The sequence below is a fragment of the Phoenix dactylifera genome, chromosome 3 (assembly GCF_051530095.1).
Source record: "Phoenix dactylifera cultivar Ajwa chromosome 3, Ajwa_hap1_PhDact_Kaust_v1.1, whole genome shotgun sequence".
Lineage (NCBI taxonomy): Eukaryota > Viridiplantae > Streptophyta > Magnoliopsida > Arecales > Arecaceae > Phoenix > Phoenix dactylifera.
Window position 1 is genome coordinate 11,018,312 of NC_143192.1, and position 21,957 is coordinate 11,040,268.

A 21,957-nucleotide genomic window follows, 5' to 3' on the forward strand; every position below is an offset into this window, starting at 1 on the left:
TATTGATAAATATATTAATATTTTATTATAATATATTTTATATGATCAATAAATATATGATAAGGGTGACAAAATTATGGAATTATTATAGGAATTAGCATATTGACTTACATTTTTAATTCATGAAAATTAAAAACATATAAAAAAATCTAGCATACCAAACAAGTTATTCATGGATATCTAGAAATATTTAATAATTGGATCATGGTCTATCAAATACATTGATCTTAGTTTATGGAGATCAAATTATTCTAGCATTCAGATCGTCGGAGATCTTAGATCATCTTTATGATTCTGCTGGGGTTTTCAAATGCTGCCAAAGATTAAAAGGTTCAATCACGAAAGATGCCCTGCACGGGCAGTACAGCTTAACAAGGTTTTCGTCTACTGAGAGAAGAGTTTTGCTTTAAATTGTTAATCAGATGTATCATCAGGCAACTGAACGGCCGTGATCAGACTGGAAAGCTGTTCCCTGTTCTAATTCCAACCCCGAATCCCCGCTGCCGCTTCAAACGTCAGAAGGTCTTCAATCCCAAACTCCGAAGTCCGAACCCAAAGCCGACGCACGTGCCTCGCAATCTCGTCCGCGTGTGCAGTGGCCTGCATCATCCGTAGCCGTCCATGCGGTGTTGTCCCCCCCGTAATCACACCGCTGCTTTCCCCTTCGCCCCCTCTTTCCTTGCACGAATTCCACAAATCCAATCCCCGGGTCCCCGTTCTCTTCTCTTTTCTCGGTTAGTTTCCCCTCGAGATTAGGGTTTCTGGAGGAAATTTTTGCTGCGCCCGGGAAAAATCGTGCCTTGTCGATTATGTTGATTAAACCCTTTTTTCGTTGATCGGGAGCCCTCTCATGCGATCGTAAGTTTCTCGCTCGATTTGTTCTTCCTTCTCAATTAAATTGGCAACGAAAGATTGCTTTTTATTCTTTTATATCTCTGTTTATATGCCTTTTTAGCTGCTGCGGTCTCCTTTCTTGGATGCATTGTTTTGTAGATTGTTCTTTCTTTTGATCCTGGTTGTAAAAGAGGTAACTTGAATTGAAAATTTTGTTTTGAGGATGCTGTTTTGTATTATTTTGTTTCTCTTTGTTTTGATTCTTTGTTAGGTGTATTCCGTGATCAAAAGTGCAGGGTTGGTGAAGATGATGTTTTGGGGTTAGGATCACTGGATGTAGTAATTCTTCTTTAATGTAATGGGGAGTTTGCTACTAGTGCTTGGTTTTGAAGAAGAGTGGAGTAAACGACTTGCTTACATGGTAACTTTTTGAGACATGATCAGTCTAATTTAGAAGGAAATATCAGCAAGCGGGCCAAGGGATGGTAGGTTGAGAATGGGTTTGAAAAAGGGGAATTTAAAAAGGTAGACAAATCTCAAGAATGAGTAAGCTGAGGAAGTGGAGGCAGTCCTTTAATAGTCTTTGATGTATAGGGGTGAATGTAGAGATCTATTGAAGGAAGTCATTTATGGGGTGGAGATGGTGCAGCTGGAAATATGTGCAGTCCAGCAATAATGGAAAAGTTGTATCTTAGTGTGCAGGATTTATTGGAGGTGCTACATTAGGATACTTGACTGATTATTAAAAATCAGGACCATCTTTCAATTGTTTACTGCCAGTCCATCTAGGTTATCACCGAAGGTGAAAACTGTTTGTTAGTATCATCATGTACTAGTCTGGTGGTGACATCTTGAAGTCTGTTATCATTTAGGCCTTTTTCCTTAATAGTTTGAAGTAGATGGCCCAAATGTAGAGGATGGGGATTGCTACCTATCTGATATAAAAAAATTGATAATTGTTTCACAAATTGATTCTATTTTCCCCCCTTCATTCTAAGACTATTCCAGAACACTAACTCGAGGTGAACTAGCCTCTTCCTAATAAAATTCGTCGAGTGTTCCTGGTACTTAAGATAAATAACCTCTCCCTCCCAGATTAGGAAGTGCTTTTTTAAACCCAGGGGCTATGATCCCAGTGACCTTTTTGGCTTACAAGTTTTTCTGAAGGTCGATAAAATGATAAAATTTGTAAACTTGTTAATCAAGAATGAGCAATAATAGGATTGGGGGCTTTTGGCCAGAGTTATTATAAGAGGGTGTGCATGATCTTTTAGATACTTACATCCTTCATACACATTTTGTATACTGCCATCAAGGGTAATAATTTTTGGTGATACTTAAACCTAATGGTCATACTTTGTGGTTTCGGAGTGGTTTATCATATCACCATTGTGCATCTATATAAGTTGATTGAACCTGCAATATGTAACCATAAGCATAACCAGCAAGACTTGTTCCATTTTTTGTTGTTTTGGCTGTACACTATGTCTATGTAATTTCCAATGTCTATGCAATTAACAAATCTTATGTTTAACCTGCTATTCATACCAAACTTTCACAACTTTGTCATTAGTTCAAATTTATATCTTGGTTGTATCCCTATTATCAAATCTTTAAAAGCCAAAAGGAGAGATCTCTTCTCTCCAGATTGCTTCTATCCCACATTTCAAATGACCGTCATAAGTGGATATTTTATCACTACAGCTTATGTTTGTATAGATCTTTTTTCTCCAACATTTCAGTCTATTAACCCTGTGCTTCCTAGCTGACTAGACATTGACCCTGTAGAATATGCTGCATTCATCTTATGCATGAATACACCTTATTACTTAGAGTTCTTATCTGCACAAAGTATGTAGTTTTTTTATTTTCTTAGGAAACTTTCTCCTTAGTCTTGCCATTATGTGACGATCAAACAATACTCCAAAATTCCAGTTTTGCTTAATCCAAGAAAATTTGGTTTAATTTAACTGTAGATATCCCTTTCATCTTCATCCTGCTTTTTTTGAAAAATATGAACATGGCAATCTAACAATTAAGTATCGGAAGGCTGATCTGGTGCTGACTGTTTGACATTTTTGTTATTGTACCTTCTAAATATATTTGTTGAAGAGGAAACCTTAATTGTAGATCAGGGGAGAGGTCTTCAAGCAACAACAGGTGTAACCTTTCCCACCCTGAGTATCCTAGTATTTGATCCTTCTGATTTGACCGTTAAGACAGGGGGAGGAAGACCTGAAGTAACCTTGATAGAGGTGTGTAAGATTCATATGACAAAGGTTTATATGACAAAGCTTGTCTTGACAATGTTTGCTCCCCAACACAAGAAAACCTTATGACAATGGATGTAGCCCATAAAAATGCCTGGTTAAAAAAATTCAAAAATCAGTTTTTACACAGGAAAAAAGGCCTATTGGTCAATTAATTATGGTTCTACTAAAGGTGAAATCCAATAGATTGTACTTTTTTAAAAGTACTTGTTGATCTGTAGCAAATTGTCCTTATTCTTCAGTTGGTTAAATTTAAACACTTTAACAATTTTTTGATCATATATCCATTTTTCTTATATCACTGTGCAAACTATCAAGGTACAATCTATGTGCAGTTTATGGTCACAGTAGATGCTAGATCATGCGTACCCTCTATATGATCTCTTTCAGACCACTTGCAGATGGTGCAGTTTTTTAAGACAATGGATCTTCAGGCCAATATCAATTGTTCTTCAGTCAATCCCAGTAAGTTGGATGTGCTCATTGGGTAAAATTTGATAGCTACTGCAGGAATTTGCTGAGCAGGTGTAGAACTGATGATAAAATCTCTTTTAGTTTCGCAGTCATTAATATCCACAGTTTGGAACATCCGTCAGCCCCTTTTTTATTGAGTTTATTGCAGAAGAGACTTCAAACTATTTGCTGCCGCATATGGACATCATTGAGATTGATTCTTCAGAAAGTGAAGATGATATTGAAATTAGACCTTCTGGATTACAAGATTGGTCATCCAAAAATGGTGCTAGTGACCAGGGGAGAAATACTTCTGAGAGCTTCATTGATCAGAATCATAATTCTGGGTTGAAACTCTCAACACATTCCGCTTCTAATGGTGGTGAGAGGACATTAGCCCCACGATCTTATATGAGCAGCATGGAACCAACAATAATATCTAATGCAAATTCAGGAAATAGTATTAGAAGCAGTGGAAGAGAGGAAGGCGGCCTTGTACCTCATGAAAGACCTGGTCGTGTTGAAAGAGATGAAGCAAGCCTTTTACCTTCTGAAAGGCCTATTCATGTTGCAGAACTGGGCCCGAGCATAAACTTTGGTTCAGATGCAATATGTACTGAATGGGGGATGGATGCAAATACCCCATCTCAGCATTCTCAAAGGAGGACTCTTCCATCCTTTTTTCGGCAAACAAATTTTAAACGTGCATCAGAACCTAGCATTGGATCTCATATAGGGCCTGTTCTTGCTTCCCAACAGAACGAACCTGCACCAGTGGGGCATTATGGAAGGTCTGAAGTGAATTTGAATGACATTGCTAATGATAGACAGATCCTCAATGAGGAACAGACCCAAAATGGTCCAACAAGAACTCTTCCATCATCCTTGCAGCTTGCCATGCACAGAACTGCATCAAAAAGTTCTCTAGACTATGAAGGAGGGAGTCAGATCCATAATTTTCCTGGGATAGAACATGTTTCTGTGAGAGATAATGTATCTGATGGTAAGGTAGTTGACACAGCCAGGAAAAATGATGAATTTCATGCCTATGGAATCAATGGTAAAAATCGAATTCTACCTCCATCAATTCTAAATGGTAAATCTAGTTCCAACTCTCAGCCAAAAGCTTCAACAGAGGCCAGGGGCATGAGTAATTTTCATGCAAAATCATCTTTTTCTATGGGAGCAAACATTGCTGATGGTGCACAAAAGTTTCCATCCTTCTCATTTGGAAATGAGAAATCTGTTACCAATTCTACAAAATCTTCTAGTTCTGTCGGAGCTAATTCAGCTGCTGGTGTACAGAGAGTTCCACCTACTTCATTCATGAAAGAAAAATTTGTCAATGGTAGCTCTCTGAAAACTTCAACTGAGTACAGAGGTGAATTATTTTTCAAGGCAAATTTACTCCGTATGTAGGAGTAAAAGATCTTCTCAAGAATAAATAAGTAAAGACATTTTTTTTTTTGTCTGGCAGATGATGGGCATACATTTGGTAATGCTGGTAATGTTAGGGTCCTACCTTCATCGTTGATGCATGGAAAATCTATTAACAATTTTCAGTCAGGTGGTGTTAGTGATGCGCAAAATCACTTAAGCCTAGGAGAAGATAGGCGAATCGAGCATGATGAGAGGGTAATATATCAAGAAGCATTGCAGGTAGTTTGAAGGCTAAATAGCTTCATGTTGTCTTCTTTTACTTGTGCCAGGAGAACTTTTGGTGACTCCATCATATGTTCATGTTATATTTTCAAGCATTTGCCATGGGTTGTGGAACATTCTTTCCTTTGTCAATGGCTTGGGAACCATTGGGTTGTGAAACATTCTTTCCTTTGTCAATGTCTAGGGAACCATAGGCATCAAGCAGACCTTCGAGCTTGAGAGCAGAGAGAATTAATTGAATATGCTGATATTATTCCAAGAGGATATATTCATCATATTGACAATTATTTTATTAGTGAGGCTTTCATTTTTAAGTTTTTAACAAACATCACATATGTGGCTTATGGTTCTTCTTGGGCTCAGCAATCAATTTGAGGTGCATGCTTCACTTTATGGAAGTATAAGATTTAAAGAACGACCTTGATATGGTTTCCTTTAAGTTTTTCTACTGCCTTTCTTTAAGGCATAAATCTTTTCAAGCCTCGAGGAATCATGATTTATTTCTTCATTTCTGTATGCTGAAGACATTTTGTTGATATACTTGAGATAATAGAGCATCATGAAACTTCTCTTATAGAGTTCTCTTCTGTGCTATGCTTTTTGGTGAGATTTAAATACAGATGTTTGTTTTCTGGCTTTTCTAGTTCCATTTTGATGTCTATGTATCAGGTTGATTTTTCTTTCCTTTTTTTAATCTTATGAAAAAGAAGACAAGTTCTAGAGATGTATAAATAAAATTATTTGATGCATTACTGTTTATATTCTCTTCCTTACACCGTCTGTTGCTTGACTTTCATCTCATATAGCAGTATCCTCAATCATAATTATGTAATCAAGGAATATAAGTTTCTATGGCCAATGTGTTTTAACTTAGGGATATGCTAAACTGATTGTTGACACCTGTAAATTCGGAGAGAATTGATTACTTTCTTTTTCATCCTTTCATGAGTGATACTGTCAGGTTCAAGGGATCATTTCCTATGAAGTTGATTTTACCAACAAGAATGAAAAATCATAACTGAAGATTCTTTTATTGTTTTGTGCAGAATCTTGGTCAACCAAAAATAGAAGATGATCTGCCTGAGGGGCTTTTGACTGTTTCCCTTTTGAAGCACCAAGTACGCTCACCTGCTCAAAGTGTAGGCATGTTTTTTTCCTTTAATTATGTTAATGCGTGACTTTGGGTAAAACTTTCATGTTCCACAGAAAATAGCCTTAGCTTGGATGATTCAGAAAGAGAAGAGTGTGCATTGTGCCGGTGGAATTCTTGCAGATGATCAGGTTACTTTATGAGAACGACTCTGAGATTTTGGAATATGTGGTATATTTCTTGGTTCAATTATCATTCTTTAAAGGCTAAGCATGCTGTTATATAACAGGGCCTTGGTAAGACTGTGTCGATGATAGCTCTAATACAAAAGCAGATGACTCAGCAATCTGAATTCACATCTGATGATTCAAGCCGCATAAAATCTGAAGCTCTAAATTTAGATGAGGATGATGATGGAGTCACTGAAGTAGATAAAGCAAAACAGTTTGTAACAGATGAATTAAAACAGGAGCCAGTGGCCAGTACATCAATGCGTGCATCTCACAAGTCGAGGCCAGCAGCAGGTAGTTTGGTTGTCTGCCCTGCTAGTGTTCTTAGGCAGTGGGCTCGAGAGATGGATGAGAAAGTCACAAACAGGGCTAAGCTATCTGTTTTAGTTTATCATGGAGGTGCACGGACAAAAAATCCTAGTGATCTAGCGAAATATGATGTTGTTCTAACGACATATTCAATTGTAACTAATGAGGTACCAAAGCAGTCTATAGCTGATGATGATGATGGAGAGCAAAGAAACCTTGATAGATGTGGATTAATGTCAGAGTTTTCCGCTAACAAGAAAAGGAAGCAGACATCAAACAGACAGAGCAAGGTGAAGAAAAAAGGGAAAGGACTTAAGGATTCCCACTTTGATTTTGGCAGTGGCCCACTTGCTAGAGTTCGATGGTTTAGGGTTATACTAGATGAAGCTCAAACAATAAAGAATCATAGAACCCAAGTGGCGAGAGCCTGCTGTGGTCTTCGAGCCAAAAGAAGGTGGTGTTTATCAGGAACACCTATACAGAATGCAATTGATGATCTCTACAGCTACTTTCGGTTCCTCAAATACGATCCATATGCTGTCTATAGTTCCTTCTGTGCCTCAATAAAATATCCCATATCTAGAAATGCAGGCCATGGGTATAAAAAACTTCAAGCAGTCTTGAGGACTGTGCTGCTCCGTCGCACAAAAGGTACTTCCGATATCTGAATATAAGCTAGATAATATGCTAGCTTTGGCCTCTGGTTGGAGGTATTTCTTAGCTTTTTACTGTGATGCAGCATGCCTTTTCCCTCCATCACCATTCATAACATCTTGCTGTTTATTACTTCATTGGGGAATGTGGGGATAATCACAGTTTAATGCTTGTTTAATTGGGAAAGCACTCCCATATCTCGTGGAAAATGAAAAACATTGAAATAAGCTTGCGATGTGCATTTGCTGCAGGAGCATAATGTACATCACTGTCTCAATGACGGAAAGGCTGAGAAATAATGTAGTCACAAGTGAACATAAATCTCAATTAACTGTGCCTTCTAGGACTCATAATTTGCTTTTTGCTAAGGTGCAGTTTTTGATGTTTAAGATGAAGCAAGACACAATTAGGAGTACATGTCATACTTTTGTGGCTTTATTTCATCTTCAGGAAACCATATATGTTTTACTTTTCGTGATGATCCCCACAATCCTTCGAACTTTGCAGTCTTTGTTTGGCATGCGAGGCTGCAGTAGCTTTTTGATAGTCTTAAATGTGGATTTTAAGGACTGTAACGAGACACCAAATGACTCTGGGAATTATGATTGGATCCATGTTTTTGGTATAGACCGTACCAGCTGGTACGGGGCTACTATTGGATCAGTACGGTATAGAAGTCCGATACGGTGCTGTACCTACATGTGGTATAGCTGCCGTCTTGTTTCAGGTAGCATATCTTGTTGGTATGCAGTGTATTGTTTCGATTGCACCAATGATCTACTGGTATAGGGTCTTTACTGGGATTGAAAAAACTTTGGACTAATAATTAAAGTTGTAGCTCAACTGTGAATATGACAGCTATTCTTTTTCGGTTTGCTTGCAGGTGTATATCTGCTTGTAGGAACTACTGTTTTCTGTATAAATGCCTGCAACTGAAACCTGTAACTACGATTTCTCTGTTGGTTACTTGTTGCTAGAAAATGCGTGGTTATCCATCAACTGAGCTGGTGAGGTTACCTTCCCACCAACCCAGTCCAAAATTGTGAACTCGTCTATATTCTAATAATTTGACCGATAGTTGATTGTGTTGAAACTAAAAAAGCACTAGGATCTCTACCAAGAAATCAAACAATTTACTATACACATTATATGCATGAAGATAGGGTCAGTGACTCAAAATGATAAAGACCATGACAATGTCAAAATAATTGTCACCGTTAATAACGTGACAAAATAGAAATTTGTACAATAAGTTCCATATGTCCCTCTATTAATTCCTGTATTGAATGCATGAATACTTGATAGATTCTTCGCTACTTATGCATCTCCAAGCAAAACTGAAGTACAAAATTTGCTTGGATGACATAATTCACAATAGTTTTCCGCTGCATGTGCCATTTGATGATAAGAGAGCAGATAGACTCCTGATTGGGGCATAACAGTTTTCTTCCCTGATGACTGGATCTTCACGGCCATTAACTAACCTCAGCCTATTAGGGCATACATCCATAGGGAAAGAAAAAAAACATAAGCAAACAAGATATAACATGTATGAAAGATAAATTGAGAGGATAATGAAACATTCATGAACAAAACTGGCAAAATGGAGCATAAGCATCAACTACATATACAGTAAAAAACACAATACTGAATATTTAAGAAACAGACCAACATCACAATGAGTAAGGTGGCCAAACAAGTAGGATTTGGGCCATAACTGGGTGTTGGCGGGAATTAGCATCATCAGTGTCATGTCCCTGACTTGAGATTGCGAGTTGGGGTCGTGGCAACCGCCGCATACTCATAGAAAATTTTTCTTACAAGCATGCAAGGCATCTCATTATGATATTATAAACAAGTAGTGAAATAAATTTAAATAAGCAATGTTCAAACTTTAGTTTAAATAACCAGAATCCAATTTTAATGTCTCATAGAACCAATAACATTTAAAAGGTATTGTGTGAAACTTTAGTAAAATCCTGATCTAAACTAAAAATGTCAAATTCGGCCATTAGTCACACTCCCAATTATAACCCCGTGCAAAATAGTAAAATATGGAATAATGAGCTAGACAGTCCAGTAAGCAATGAACCCGGTACCGTACCGACACATGGTATGCTTGGGCGTGCCGGTTCGGTACCGTGATCTGTATCAATTGGCGGACGAGTCGGTATGGTACCGAACCCGGTATCGTACCTATACGGTACGCTTTACTTGCATGCCCAATTTTTTTTTAGAGTTTTTCAAGTTGATTTAATTGATAATGAATATTTTTGAATTTTTTCAATAATTTTATGTCTAATTTGATGTTTTTTGCTATCTTTTGATGTTTTTTGATCTCGGTTTAACTTTAATGATATATCTTATTGTTTTAAACTGATAAAAATCATAAAATGATTAGTGAGATGTTGCATGCTACAAGAAGCAACATGAAATATTCTCAAATCAAGTAGTAAAATGAATAAAATATAAAATATATAATCAATTACATATATTTAAAGTATAAATATACCGATATTTAAAATTTCGTCGAGTGACGATGCCTCTCGTAGATATTCGGATCATTAGCATAGTAAGGAGGCACATCAGCACATCCCTCTAACCAAGTGGCATTATAGTTTTGCATGTTCATTCCACAAGAAACACGCTCCGGTTTATAAGCACTCTCGAATTTCTTGCCGAAGCTCTGGCTCTGAGAGGTGTTCCTTAGCTGATAAACTGGCTGATAAAACGGCTGTGACGGGATCCATCCAAATAAGCCGGAGCAAAATCCGACTCGTAAGATGCTCCAGGCTGCGTAGGTACTAGCAATCGGAAGATGCTTTAGATGCACCATATCCATATCCGTCTTCATATGGGTCATAGGCTGTCTATGGCTGCGGGTAATAGGATCCAGTATACGACTCAGAATCTGATACGTCTATGAATTCTACTCCACGTGCGAGATCATCTGCAGCTGCATCGTGTCTTCATGAATGACTTCGAGGAGCCTGTCTTCTATACGCGATTGGATCCTCGCAGTCTCCACCAGATAATGCACCGTGGTCCCTATCCTGTGTAGCATGCGTAAATTAGGATTCACTAGTGAATCGAAAATCATCCTGCGACTCTCTCATAAATGGTCTTATGTCCTCTATTTTCTCTTTGGCCAACAGATCCATGACCACCAGAACTGCGCCTTTGGCCTCTGAATTTGAGTGAACTGACTCCTCGACACTCTCCATTGAGGCTGCAGGTGCCTTCTGTTTTTCTTTTTTGGTGTGCTGGGCAGCTGCCTTCTTATCCTTCGTGCCACTCGCTGCCTGTTTATCCTTTGTGCCCCTTTCTGTCTGGCTATGTTAGGAGGATGTATGCGCCATTCTGATTGAGTCGACCGAGTAGCATAGTGGCCTCATTTAAGCATCTCTTGATCATATCTCTGAAAGGATGTTTCGGACAAGGAGTCATGTAGTGACCGGCTCTCCTGTGACTGTGGCTGATCAGCTGGAAGGATGCGTGGAATATTGCTCTTTGTCCATTGCCCTGTATCGATTATAGCTTTGCTGACTATGAAACTAGCTGGTCATGGAGGTGATGCTCGCTCATCAAGCTCCGACTTCTGTTGCTGGCTCACAAGCCATCTGATCATAGGATCATCCTCATGATCAACGAAAGCACTATTGCTCAGATCTGTGTATTTTAGCTCCACTTTCTTCTGAATGCACTTCAGCCTCAACCTCAGATTGTAGTGAACATATACAAAGTCGTTGAGGCGCTTTTTTGTCAAATAGTTTCTCTGCTTGCTGTGGATGAGGGCGAAGGTGAACTAGCTATGCTTACATTCACTCGAGGAGACAGTTTGGGAGAGGATTCGGATAGCTATCCGCTTAAGATTTTTTGCGGACAAACCAAAATAAATCTACCATTTAGCTACAAAAATATTAAAGAAAATTACATATAAGATAGTACCACATTAGTAATCGTCTAATGCCAGGTAAATGTTCTCGTGATGTGTAATATATCTGGATTCATACTTTTTTTACTTACGATAGCTGCCGAGACTCCAGGTAGAGAATCCAACAATGTAACTGTAAGTAAATGTGGTGATGGGGCGATAACACACCTAACCTGGTCTGACCTGACTTGTGGTCTTGGATTTGGATCCAAAAAGGGGTGACAACCTATCGTGTTGGGTTTGGGTACAAAACTTAAACCTGAAACGTCGTGTCTAACTTTGTGTTTAGGCTGATCCAGCCATCCATCCATGCATCCACCCATCCATCAATCCATCCATCTATCCATACATACTCATGTTCCTGTACATCTGGCCCTAGGGTTACTGCTTCATGATGTTAACGATGCTTCTTGTTCATGAAATAACATATTGGGTGTGTTGGGTAACTTCAAGAAGAAGTCTAAAAATACAAAAGATGTAAATACTAGGTAATGCATATATAGATACTTATCTTTCCTTACCTCTAGTCCTAGGTTTACTGCTGCATGATATTAATGATGCTCATTGTTCATGAAGTAACATGTTGGGTGTGTTGTGTAGCTTCAAAAAGCTGTCTAAAAGTACACAAAGATAGTAAATACTAGTTATACATATACAGATACTCATCTTCCCTTGCCTTTGGTCCTAGTGTTACTACTCTGTGATGTTAATGATGCTCATTGTTCACGAAATAACATATTGGGTGTGTTGAGTAGCTTGTAAGAACAGTCTAAAAGTAAACAATGAGTGTATTTGCCACCACCCCTAGCTACAAGTAAATTAGATGGCACATAAGATACTGCAATGAGTGGATTCACCATTTTCTTCTCAAGATGCCAGTACATGTGCAGCATAATAGGACATAATGTGGTCACAATGTCACATAATGTGGCATGCTTATGGACTCTTGACTGAGGTTAATCTTTTTTGCAAGGAAACATGTTGAAGTTTATGAACATCAGAGCTGAGATGGGTCGTGAGTTTTAGATGTTTGAATCAACAGAAACTTCATCTTTTAATGAGAAACTAGAATGTAAGTTTGATAATATAATTGTGAAATCAGTGATTACAAGGTGAAGCACAGTAACATCGAAGATATAGTGCTAGAGGGGGTCTATTTGCTCGAGTCCGTATGGGGAGCAGCACAGGCTATATAATGGCACATCAGCAAATGCATCTAACAAGCGAGTGCAACCGTGAAACACTTTCCAAGTCACTGTAAAGAGCTCTGCCCCTAGGTATAGTATTCTAGAAATGGAACCCATAACGAGCTTGTAGAGGATAAGCCATGTTATGGAGAAAGGCTCCTATCTACATTCCCCTCTGCTATCAGGATAATGTCGTCCAATCAAAAGGCCGGCTTTCCACAAGAACCAAGTAGGAAATTAATGGGCCTGGTAACAAGAGGCTAGAAAGTGTTTCTTTCCAAGTTACCAATCCTTGCTTGATGCCTCAATAGCCCAAGTTCATCAAATATTACTTAAAGGGAGTGCTATTTTTTCAAATAAAAGTGATGATAAGAAATGTGAAAAGGATGCTAAAGTAGATTTGCAAACCTTATATGAATGTACTGTTCAGAAACTTGATGTAGCATGGATTTACATATTTTTCAAATCAAATAAATGAAATGTGGCGCTGTTTACTTGGAACCAGTAAGCTTTGGGAATGGTGACTTTCGCATGATTATTAGGTTCTGGGGATCTTGAACTTATTAGAAAGGCCGCCTCAAATTCTATAATATTTCATGATAGATGAATTCTAGGGATTTCGGTCTGTAATTTGTTGGTGTTTTCATTACAAATTTTAGTCATGTTAAGAGTCCTTTAGTTAGATGTGGGGTCTAGATTACGAGTTCTTGAACATTATCATCATTGAAGTTCTTTTTATACAGCTAATTCAAGGTTGTAAGGATTTTTGATATTTGAAAATTATGAGATATTGATATGTAGTCATAGATTCTACAGTTCGTTCTTCTGCTCCCTCATATACTTTACTTAGGGTTCGGCAATCTAGTACCATGACCCATACTGGTCAACTATAGGTATGGTGTGGTATGACTCTGTACCATGTTGTACCGAAGCATATTGAAACAGGGAGGGGGAGGGTGAGAGGGAGGAGCAGGAGGAAGAGAGAGGAGGGAGAGGGGGAGGAGGAGAGGAAGGATGTGAGGGCGGCGATGATGTTGACGAGGACAAGGTCGAGGATCAATCACGCTTGGATCGATGTTGAGATGAGACCCGAGCTGAGGGATTGATTGCCAATGGCGAGCAAGACGCGGCGGAAGAGGGATCACGCGGCGGAGAGAGCGGGGAGAGTTGGAGAGAAAGCTCTTGAAGGCTCTCGAAGAGGTGTAGATGTCTTAGTGAAAGAAGCATCGGAGCGATTTGTAACATGAACTGACTTGCTCGGCTCAACCATCCCAGGTTGGTAAGGGTTGAACTACCTTGTTGGGTCGGTTTGGCATTCCTTGATTGTACCGATTCTTCTATTATCTGTATATCAAGGATTTGGATCAGGATGCATCCTGATGGGTCATGGGATGCACTTTGGACACCAGTTCTTTCAGGAACGGAAACATCCAGCCCCTCCTGGTTGGTGTCAACTTAGACAGACCTGAATGAGTGTTTCCACAGTCGGGCAGCTTGGCATCTCAAGGCACTTTTTTTTTTCTAATTTTTTCTCTTCATTTGTGCTGATCATGGTTGTTCTGGTCCATCTTAGTCTGTCCACTACCGTAATGGGACTTTAATGAAGAATTTCTATCTTAAGTATTTCCTTCCCTCATGTATTTTACATGGTCCTCTACATTCTGCCTGATGCACTAATAAATTCATGAGGTTCTAGAAGCATCTGCGGCAATCCAAATTCCCATCCCATCCGATGAAGATGTTGAACAGGGTGATGTTGATGGTTTGGATGGTTGGAGTGTCTCCATGCCTCTATTGAAAGAGAACTTGATTATGGGAAGACAATGTTCCTGAAATTAAGGATATCTAAGAAAAAGTAAAGACTAGTAATTCTGACCTGTATATTAAAAATGAGTTAGTCTCAAGGTTAATCGAGTGGCATGAAAAGGGTTAGAAGGAACTCTTTGAATGAGAGAGGCCATCAAGGATTGTGGTAAAGTGATGTATCTAGAAGATGGCCCATGAGTGGGATGTCTGCTTTATATTGGAAAATTGTGTCTCTATGCTGTTTTTTGAGCTATTTTTGTACCCTTCGTTTTAGCTTATTAAATATATGATGGGGACATTGGTCCTGCTTTAGCCTTCAAGTTGATATATCAAAGCAAAAAAGAAAGAAAACAGAAAGAGTTTAAGACAGATCATTAACATTGATCAATGTACATCTATTTGTGCTATAGAAAGTTCTCAATGGCTTTGGTCTGTTATGTTGTACCCTGATTTACTATATTTAGCCTCGATCTAAATATGCTGTCTTCATCAAGAGTTTTATGATTTTATCTTTAGTTCGGATTTTTTTTTCATGAATATCTCCCTTCATGCTTAGTAGAAGGCACTTTTGATATAATTCCTCCTAATAGTTTTGTTGATTTGGATATTTAGCTTTTTTCTTTTTGGTCCTCATAAATATGACACTAACAGCGGTGTTTATCCCATGCCTTTGTGCACTGGGTCACATCTGTGGCTTGTGAGTGTTGACCTACCATTAACTGTTTGTCTACAGTCACAGTAATAGATGGAGAGCCAATTCTTAATTTGCCTCCAAAATCAATATCATTGAAAAGAGTAGAGTTCTCTACAGAGGAACGAGCTTTTTATTTGAGGCTGGAATCAGATTCACGCCAACAGTTCAAGGTATGTAATTCATAACCAGTTCAGGTGTGTGGTGCTTCAATTCAGAAGAATAGGAAATTTTCAGCATTTATAAGTAGCATGAATATTTTATTAAACAGGCATCCTGATAAGCTCATCATTAATTTGTGTCAAACTTGTAGCCTGCAGATTTTTCATCTGTATAAGTTTGATTCCTGCTTTACAAGTTAATATTCTAAGAGATTATTTATTTTAACAAAAAATCGTTTTTCAATTTGTTTAACTAATATGATGGCGATTGCTATATTGCTTATGTCGTCTATCTAGTTGAGCAATTGGTTCTGCTCAATTCTTATGACTTCTAGTCTTGAATCTGGTAGGTAAAACAATAAATATTATCTGCAGATGTATAAGGTCAGGCACAATCTTGAGTCCAGTCGGTAACCATTTTATGTACTATAATAAGTAATAGATGTTGCTAACTAGAAAGAAGCAGGATGCTTGCCATGTCACTTCCTGTTCGATTTAGTTTCCATCAGATTGTTGTCCTTACCAAGAAACACTGTTATATGTGCTTTCAGGTCTTCCATATGTGACATTTTAGCGGCTAAGAATGCAAGGAATTTAGTGCAAATCCCTATAGCTCTGAAATTGTTTTGGAATGCTGGCTTGTTGCAGATTGTCATGACTTCATCTGTTTCCAGCTTCAATGTAGCCTGGTCCCCTGATTGCCTGTTGCCATAAGTCGGCTCTATTTAGACAATCTCTTAGTATTTAGATTCTGACATAAAAAACAAGAATCAATCACCAAGTAATACTTAATTTTTTTTATAATTTCTAATATATTTACAAATATAAAAGAAATATGACAGAGGGGGCTTATAAATTAAGGATGTATCTGGAGTTATTTGCATACATATTATTTATTTATTTATTTACTTCCTTGATATCAGTGGTAACCCTAAACTGGAACTGGTGAACAAGCATTTATAAAGCTGACCCCAAACAGTTGAGACAGTGCCTGATGTTGATGCTTATGGGTTTAGATATTTCTTGGCTGTAAAAGGAGATAAAATGAAATTGGTCAGGTGATATGGATATTATCATACATTTAGAGAATTTTGAAAATTTTGAATTTTGAAAATTTCAAAACAAAGTATACGTCTGAGAGCTGATGTTTAGAATTTCAAACTTACAATGAATTTAAATATAATTGCAAATATTTCTTTTAGTCATTTGCCCCTTCTTGTTTTTCTTTTCTCTTCCTAACTGAACACTGAAATGTACCATTTGAGTGGACAAATCAGAACATTATCTCAAACATAATTAACACCTTTCAGTAAATTTAGCCTGATAAATGTTAAATGCTAGTTTTCTCATGCTTAGCAAAAAATTATAGTGTCTCTGATGTTGAATTTTCTTGTTAGCAAGTTGAAAAACATATGTTAAGTTGCAAGTGTTGATTGCAGGAATATGCTGCTGCTGGGACTGTGAAACAAAACTATGCAAATATTTTGTTGATGCTTTTGCGTCTACGACAGGCCTGTGACCATCCACTTCTTGTTAAAGGATATCATTCAGATACTGTTGGAAAAGACTCCTTAGTTATGGCTAGGCAACTTCCTAGGGAGATGCTGATCAATTTACTGGATCAGTTGGAAGGTTCATTGGCGATTTGTGGCATATGCAGTGTAAGCCATCTCATCTCACGTGCTTCTTACTTCCCTTCCTCACAATGCAAATATTCGTACATTATCAATTACGTCGAGTTATTTGTCGAGTCACTTGGAACATGAATTTCTATTTATATGAAAAAAATTGGGAGTTGAGGTTGGCATGCACTGGATTTATGCTTTGTAATTTTATCGATAAAGTGCTTGGATTCCTCAGAGCATGAGTTGTACTACAAATTAAACATATATTTTTGGTAAAAGATATATGATTCCAAAAAAAATGACAGCGCATCCAAATTGAAGATCCGTGTCAGTTATGCTGATCTATGATCAAAAAATGCCTAGAAATGGAAAATCATATGTCGATGCAGATTTCTAACCTTTGCATCAAGTGGATATAAAGACAGATTGCTTTAATAGATTTTTGCATGTTTTTCTATCATCGAGTGGGTTGGGAGGCAGATTAGCTGCTAACATGCTGCTGGAGATGTCACACGTATGTACAAAAGGACTGCTCGTATTTGGGTGGGGAGGTGGTGAGGTGCTTGATAGATTCCTCTCCTTGGTAACTCCAATGGCCTAGTTGAGTGCCTGAACTGCAACAGTTTGACCTGAACGTTTTGGGTTGGACCAAAACTTGTACTCCAAGAGCGGCTAATTGTATGCTCCCAAACATGTACAACTACCTTGTTTTTGTAACTGAACCTGCACCTTGTCTGCTTACATCTAACTAATACAAGTTCATAGGGCACCACTACTAAGTTATGTGGTGACAAGTTTCTGAACCATGACATCTCTTAAAAGATGTTGCAGCTTTATGTTAAATATCAATTTTACCTTAGTTTTTTATTAGTTACTTAGTTGGAGGTTTGTATTTAGCTGCTTACCTTTTTATGTTGGAGTACTATGGTAATGGTTACTAAGTTTATCTGGTTATTGTAGTGAACATCAATTTGATATTTTGAGTTATGAATTGATTCCGCCTCTATTAGAATTGCCCAAATCCTCAAATCAGCATCACTAATAAATCTTGTACTTAAGTCTTAGTTGAACTTGTAATGTAACTTCTAGTTCCTTGTTAGGTTTTTGATGTCATTTTCTTCAGCTTTATTAATTTAAATAGCTCCATTATTTTCCTACTCCATTTTGTAATAACTTAATTTTATTAGCCGAGGCTAGAATTTTCCATAGTAACAATTCCTTCCATTTTATCTCTGCAATCTCCCCAGGTTTTCCTTTCTTGTACAAGTCCCTCTACCCAGAATTTTGAGTGGTGGAGGATGCCTTTGAAACTTTGCTCACTTGACCAAGGTACCCTTCCCTTATGTTGTTCTATGTACCCTTCCCCTTAAGTTGTTCTACATGCAGCATAGTCTACCCAATTTTCATGTGACATGTCTTAGTTGTCTTTGATGTTGTTGTTTGTTGTTTTATCTTCTATAGCCCACGTAACATAGCAAAGGCTCCATGGATGAAAAGGTAGGAAGAAGTTGTTAGATACCTTCTTAGTGGTAGATTTTCTAAATGCTTCATATATCCAAATCTCATATGCAATCATCTGTCAGTTTATGCATTGGATATGCCGATTCTGCCCTCCTTTTTCACCTGTCCACCTTCAGCCACCTTGTTGTAGTCGGTTATTTCCAGTAACATCCACATGGTGGAAATGGATGAGATATGCATGCTGTAGATGCATACTTTACATCCATGACATGTAAGTTCCCTTTTGACAAAAATTGATCTTTGACTTCATACTAAAGCACTCAAATAAAGTTCCTTGAGTCATCATTTCCTGACCCATTGTGCAGTCAATTATTAAAGTAGTTATCACAAAGAAACTTAATATCAAGGAAACATTCTATTTCATATTAACATACCATTACCAGCAATAAGCCCTGCTTTTCTGTTTGTGCTTGGCCTTATCATCATCGAAGGCTACATTATTATTATTATTACTTTGTCATGAGTTCCAATTGGAGGCTCCATCCTCTTGCAAGGACAGTCTTTCCATATTCTTTTACACAACTTCTATAAAAATTTCGGTTACTTTCCGTTGTTTTTATGTGCTTTCCTTGTACCAAACTAGTGCCTAATCACTATGTCTACAAATGGTGGGTTAAGTTCTAGAGCTTTCATTGAAAGTCTGATGTGTGCTGCTGTTAGCTTTCACCTTATTATGTGAAGCACTCCTTTATCTTCTAAAGGGTGCATATAGCCATCTTAGCTTTGTCTTAGTTGTTTGCTTGTCTTTCAGTAAATGGTTAGAAGTTTCTTTACTTTGCATGGATCCCTATAAGGGGATGCATGTCTTTTTATCTTTTTAAATTTATAAAGTTCTGTTGAGCTCAACCATGTGATACTTTCACAGGACCCACCTGAGGATCCCGTCGTGACAATGTGTGGCCATGTTTTCTGCTATCAGTGTGTATCTGATCGCTTGACTGGAGATGATAATTTGTGTCCTGCAGCTGGTTGCAGAGACATGCTTGGCACTGATTCAGTTTTCTCACGAGCTACACTGAGAAGTTGTATTTCTGACGAATTTGACAATGGTACTTCATCACGTTCTTCTGCAAATGATGAGGAGTCTTCAATTACCCAAAGTAGTTACATCTCTTCTAAAATTAGGGCAGCTCTTAATATCCTGAATACAGTTTGCAAGCCAAAAGTTGGGTCGGAACTATGTGGTGAAAATGATTGCTATCTAGCTGGAACTCACAATCTTATTACAAATGGTTTTGACTCCAGCACAAATGTTGTAACTCACACATCCACACAGTTGAACTCAAACCTGGAGATTCCAGTCAAGGCTATTGTTTTCTCCCAGTGGACAAGCATGCTGGACTTACTTGAGTTTTCTTTGAATCAGTCTCTTATACAATATAGGAGGCTAGACGGGACAATGTCTCTCAGTTCAAGAGACAGAGCTGTTAGAGATTTCAACACCGACCCAGAGGTTTGATACTTGAACATAATGCATAACTTTTATTTTAGTGGTGCTTGTTTCATCTGTCTTATTTTCTGCTCTATACTGTTTCTGGCCTGATGTGCCTTTATCCTCAGATGATAACTATGACAAGTTTGATCTCAGGTGATGGTTATGCTTATGTCACTGAAAGCAGGAAATCTTGGCTTGAACATGGTTGCAGCTTGCCATGTTATTCTTCTAGATCTTTGGTGGAATCCAACTACTGAAGATCAAGCTGTTGATCGAGCACACAGAATTGGGCAAACTCGTCCTGTGACTGTTTCTCGATTAACAATCAAAGATACAGTTGAAGACCGCATTTTAGCTCTTCAGGTAAAGTTCTTCAATAATGCATTATGTCAGCATCCATTTGTTGGACCCCAATATGATATTTGTTGTCATGTGAATGGAATCGTAAATGACAACCCAATTAGAGAAGATTTTAAGTGGTGAAAAGCTAATAGAAGATGATCTAATTGTACATGAAGATGCATTAATATAGTTTAAAGCAGAATAAGATTGTTGGCTAGAGATATCAATCATCTTTCTAAGTCATTTCGTGTGCTCTATCCTTTGCCTAATTATGAGTGCTAGTAACTTATCTAACATTTGACGATTACCACTGGCTGTCAGAGAGAATAGGAGAGTGCACTTTTAAAGTGCAACAAAGGACTTGAATTTTCTAGAGCTGCTTCATGGTTAGTATTCCAGTTTCATGTTTTAGGTTAAGCTCAAGTGGACACAAATAGACTTAAAGGTCCCTTGTCCAGAGTCTGTACCCTCTATCTGAATGTTATCTTGGGCATCATCTACTATATCCTATTCATTTGAATTATCAGTTTTCTTATGCAGTAATACCCATATTCTGTTAGTGGTTCATCCACTTCATGATGCATTGTTGTCATCACATCCCAACCTAAAATGTAAATGACCTTCTCAGCTAGTTCACAAAGAAACACACCTTGATCGAGGAGGTAGAAGTTTGTTTCAAGATCGTGATGCCCGTATTAGGGGCAATGCTTTGGCAGCAAGATCCATGCCCTTTCAACTCCCTCATTGGATTTAACATCTTAATAGAGATTTCAAGGTCCCAATTGAGAACATGCACGTCTCCCGAGAGATCAGTCGTATATTTTACAATGTTAGCGCCTCTTTGTAGGTAAAGAAGGGTGCTTCCGCTGCTTTAAAGTTTTAAAGAATGTCTAGAATCTAGCATAATCCGGAGCTACCAAGTTTTACTTGGCATGTGCATGTGTCTGTTCCCAGGACCTACCTTATGATCCAAATTTGTAGTATGATCTACATTTCCACATCAAGATAATCATGCAAATCTACATTGCTGCCTGTCTTAAATGTGCACTTAAAATGTTTTATTGCAGGAAGAGAAGAGAAAGATGGTTTCATCAGCTTTTGGAGAAGACCAAACTGGTGGTCACGCTACTCGTCTTACAGTGGAAGATCTCAGATACCTATTCATGGGTTGAGTGCCAACCTTGAGGCTGATGAGTTTTGAAAGTGGCTCAATACAATCTGTTCAATTCTTTTTGCATCTAAGTCGGGCGGTTTATGGTCATGGTTCTATGTGAAAATGAGGAGGCCCTGGTAACTGAAACCTAGAGGTTTTGAGGTGTGCTTCATGTGAACCATTTAACCCAGTCGGCTTAGATTTAGATTATACCTTGCTAACTTATGTATATCTTGTAGTTCATTGGAACCGGTCATATGACTGTAAGTGATTGTAAATATATATCTTGGTACTTGCCCTTGGAAAAAAATGTGGAGCGCATATTCAACTTTATCGGCGGCGCTCGCTTTTCTTATCGTTAGTTTCAGTGGTTATTACTTGCGATGTTATCGTTTTGAAAAGTGTTGGAAATTATGATCCAGAGATTAATTACCATTCAAGTTAGGTCAAGTCTTGGCACACTGAAAGAAAGAAGGGAGTCATCTTTATGCTTCAGGAGACCCAGTAATAATGTACACCCAATTGCACGCCGGTGTCAAGACTGTAGCACAAGGAGGTAAATCGCAAAAAATGAGATTATTGTTCAATTCTTTAATTGCA

At 38.1% G+C, this 21,957-nt stretch overlaps 1 protein-coding gene across 12 annotated transcripts; it reads left to right on the plus strand.

Annotated features, from left to right (window-relative positions):
* The first annotated feature begins 582 nt into the window (after nucleotides 1–582).
* On the plus strand, nucleotides 583–21,712 carry LOC103706971 (helicase-like transcription factor CHR28). Of its 12 annotated transcripts, XM_088717769.1 has the most exons (13): nucleotides 632–858; nucleotides 956–1,027; nucleotides 3,423–3,569; nucleotides 3,660–4,938; nucleotides 5,035–5,216; nucleotides 6,266–6,337; nucleotides 6,426–6,500; nucleotides 6,599–7,499; nucleotides 15,163–15,293; nucleotides 16,721–16,942; nucleotides 19,293–19,880; nucleotides 20,016–20,225; nucleotides 21,272–21,712. In XM_088717769.1, exons 4-13 carry the CDS (start codon nucleotides 3,756–3,758, stop codon nucleotides 21,374–21,376), a joined length of 3,669 nt encoding a protein of 1,222 aa, XP_088573895.1. In that variant the 5' UTR covers nucleotides 632–858; nucleotides 956–1,027; nucleotides 3,423–3,569; nucleotides 3,660–3,755; the 3' UTR covers nucleotides 21,377–21,712. The 12 variants fall into 12 exon arrangements, with proteins under 12 accessions (XP_008789492.3, XP_026660631.3, XP_088573895.1 ...); XM_008791270.5 differs by lacking the exon at nucleotides 956–1,027 and having other exon boundaries at nucleotides 583–858; nucleotides 3,440–3,569; XM_026804830.3 differs by lacking the exon at nucleotides 956–1,027 and having other exon boundaries at nucleotides 589–858; nucleotides 3,495–3,569.
* The last annotated feature ends 245 nt before the right edge of the window (nucleotides 21,713–21,957 follow it).

Coding starts and splice junctions, on each gene's coding strand:
- LOC103706971 (XM_008791270.5), top strand. CDS start 3,756: ATGGACATCATTGAGATTGATTCTTCAGAAAGTGAAGATGATATTGAA. Junction 5,217..6,265: donor TATATCAAGAAGCATTGCAG/GTAGTTTGAAGG, acceptor TGTTTTGTGCAG/AATCTTGGTCAACCAAAAAT. Junction 6,501..6,598: donor GAATTCTTGCAGATGATCAG/GTTACTTTATGA, acceptor GTTATATAACAG/GGCCTTGGTAAGACTGTGTC.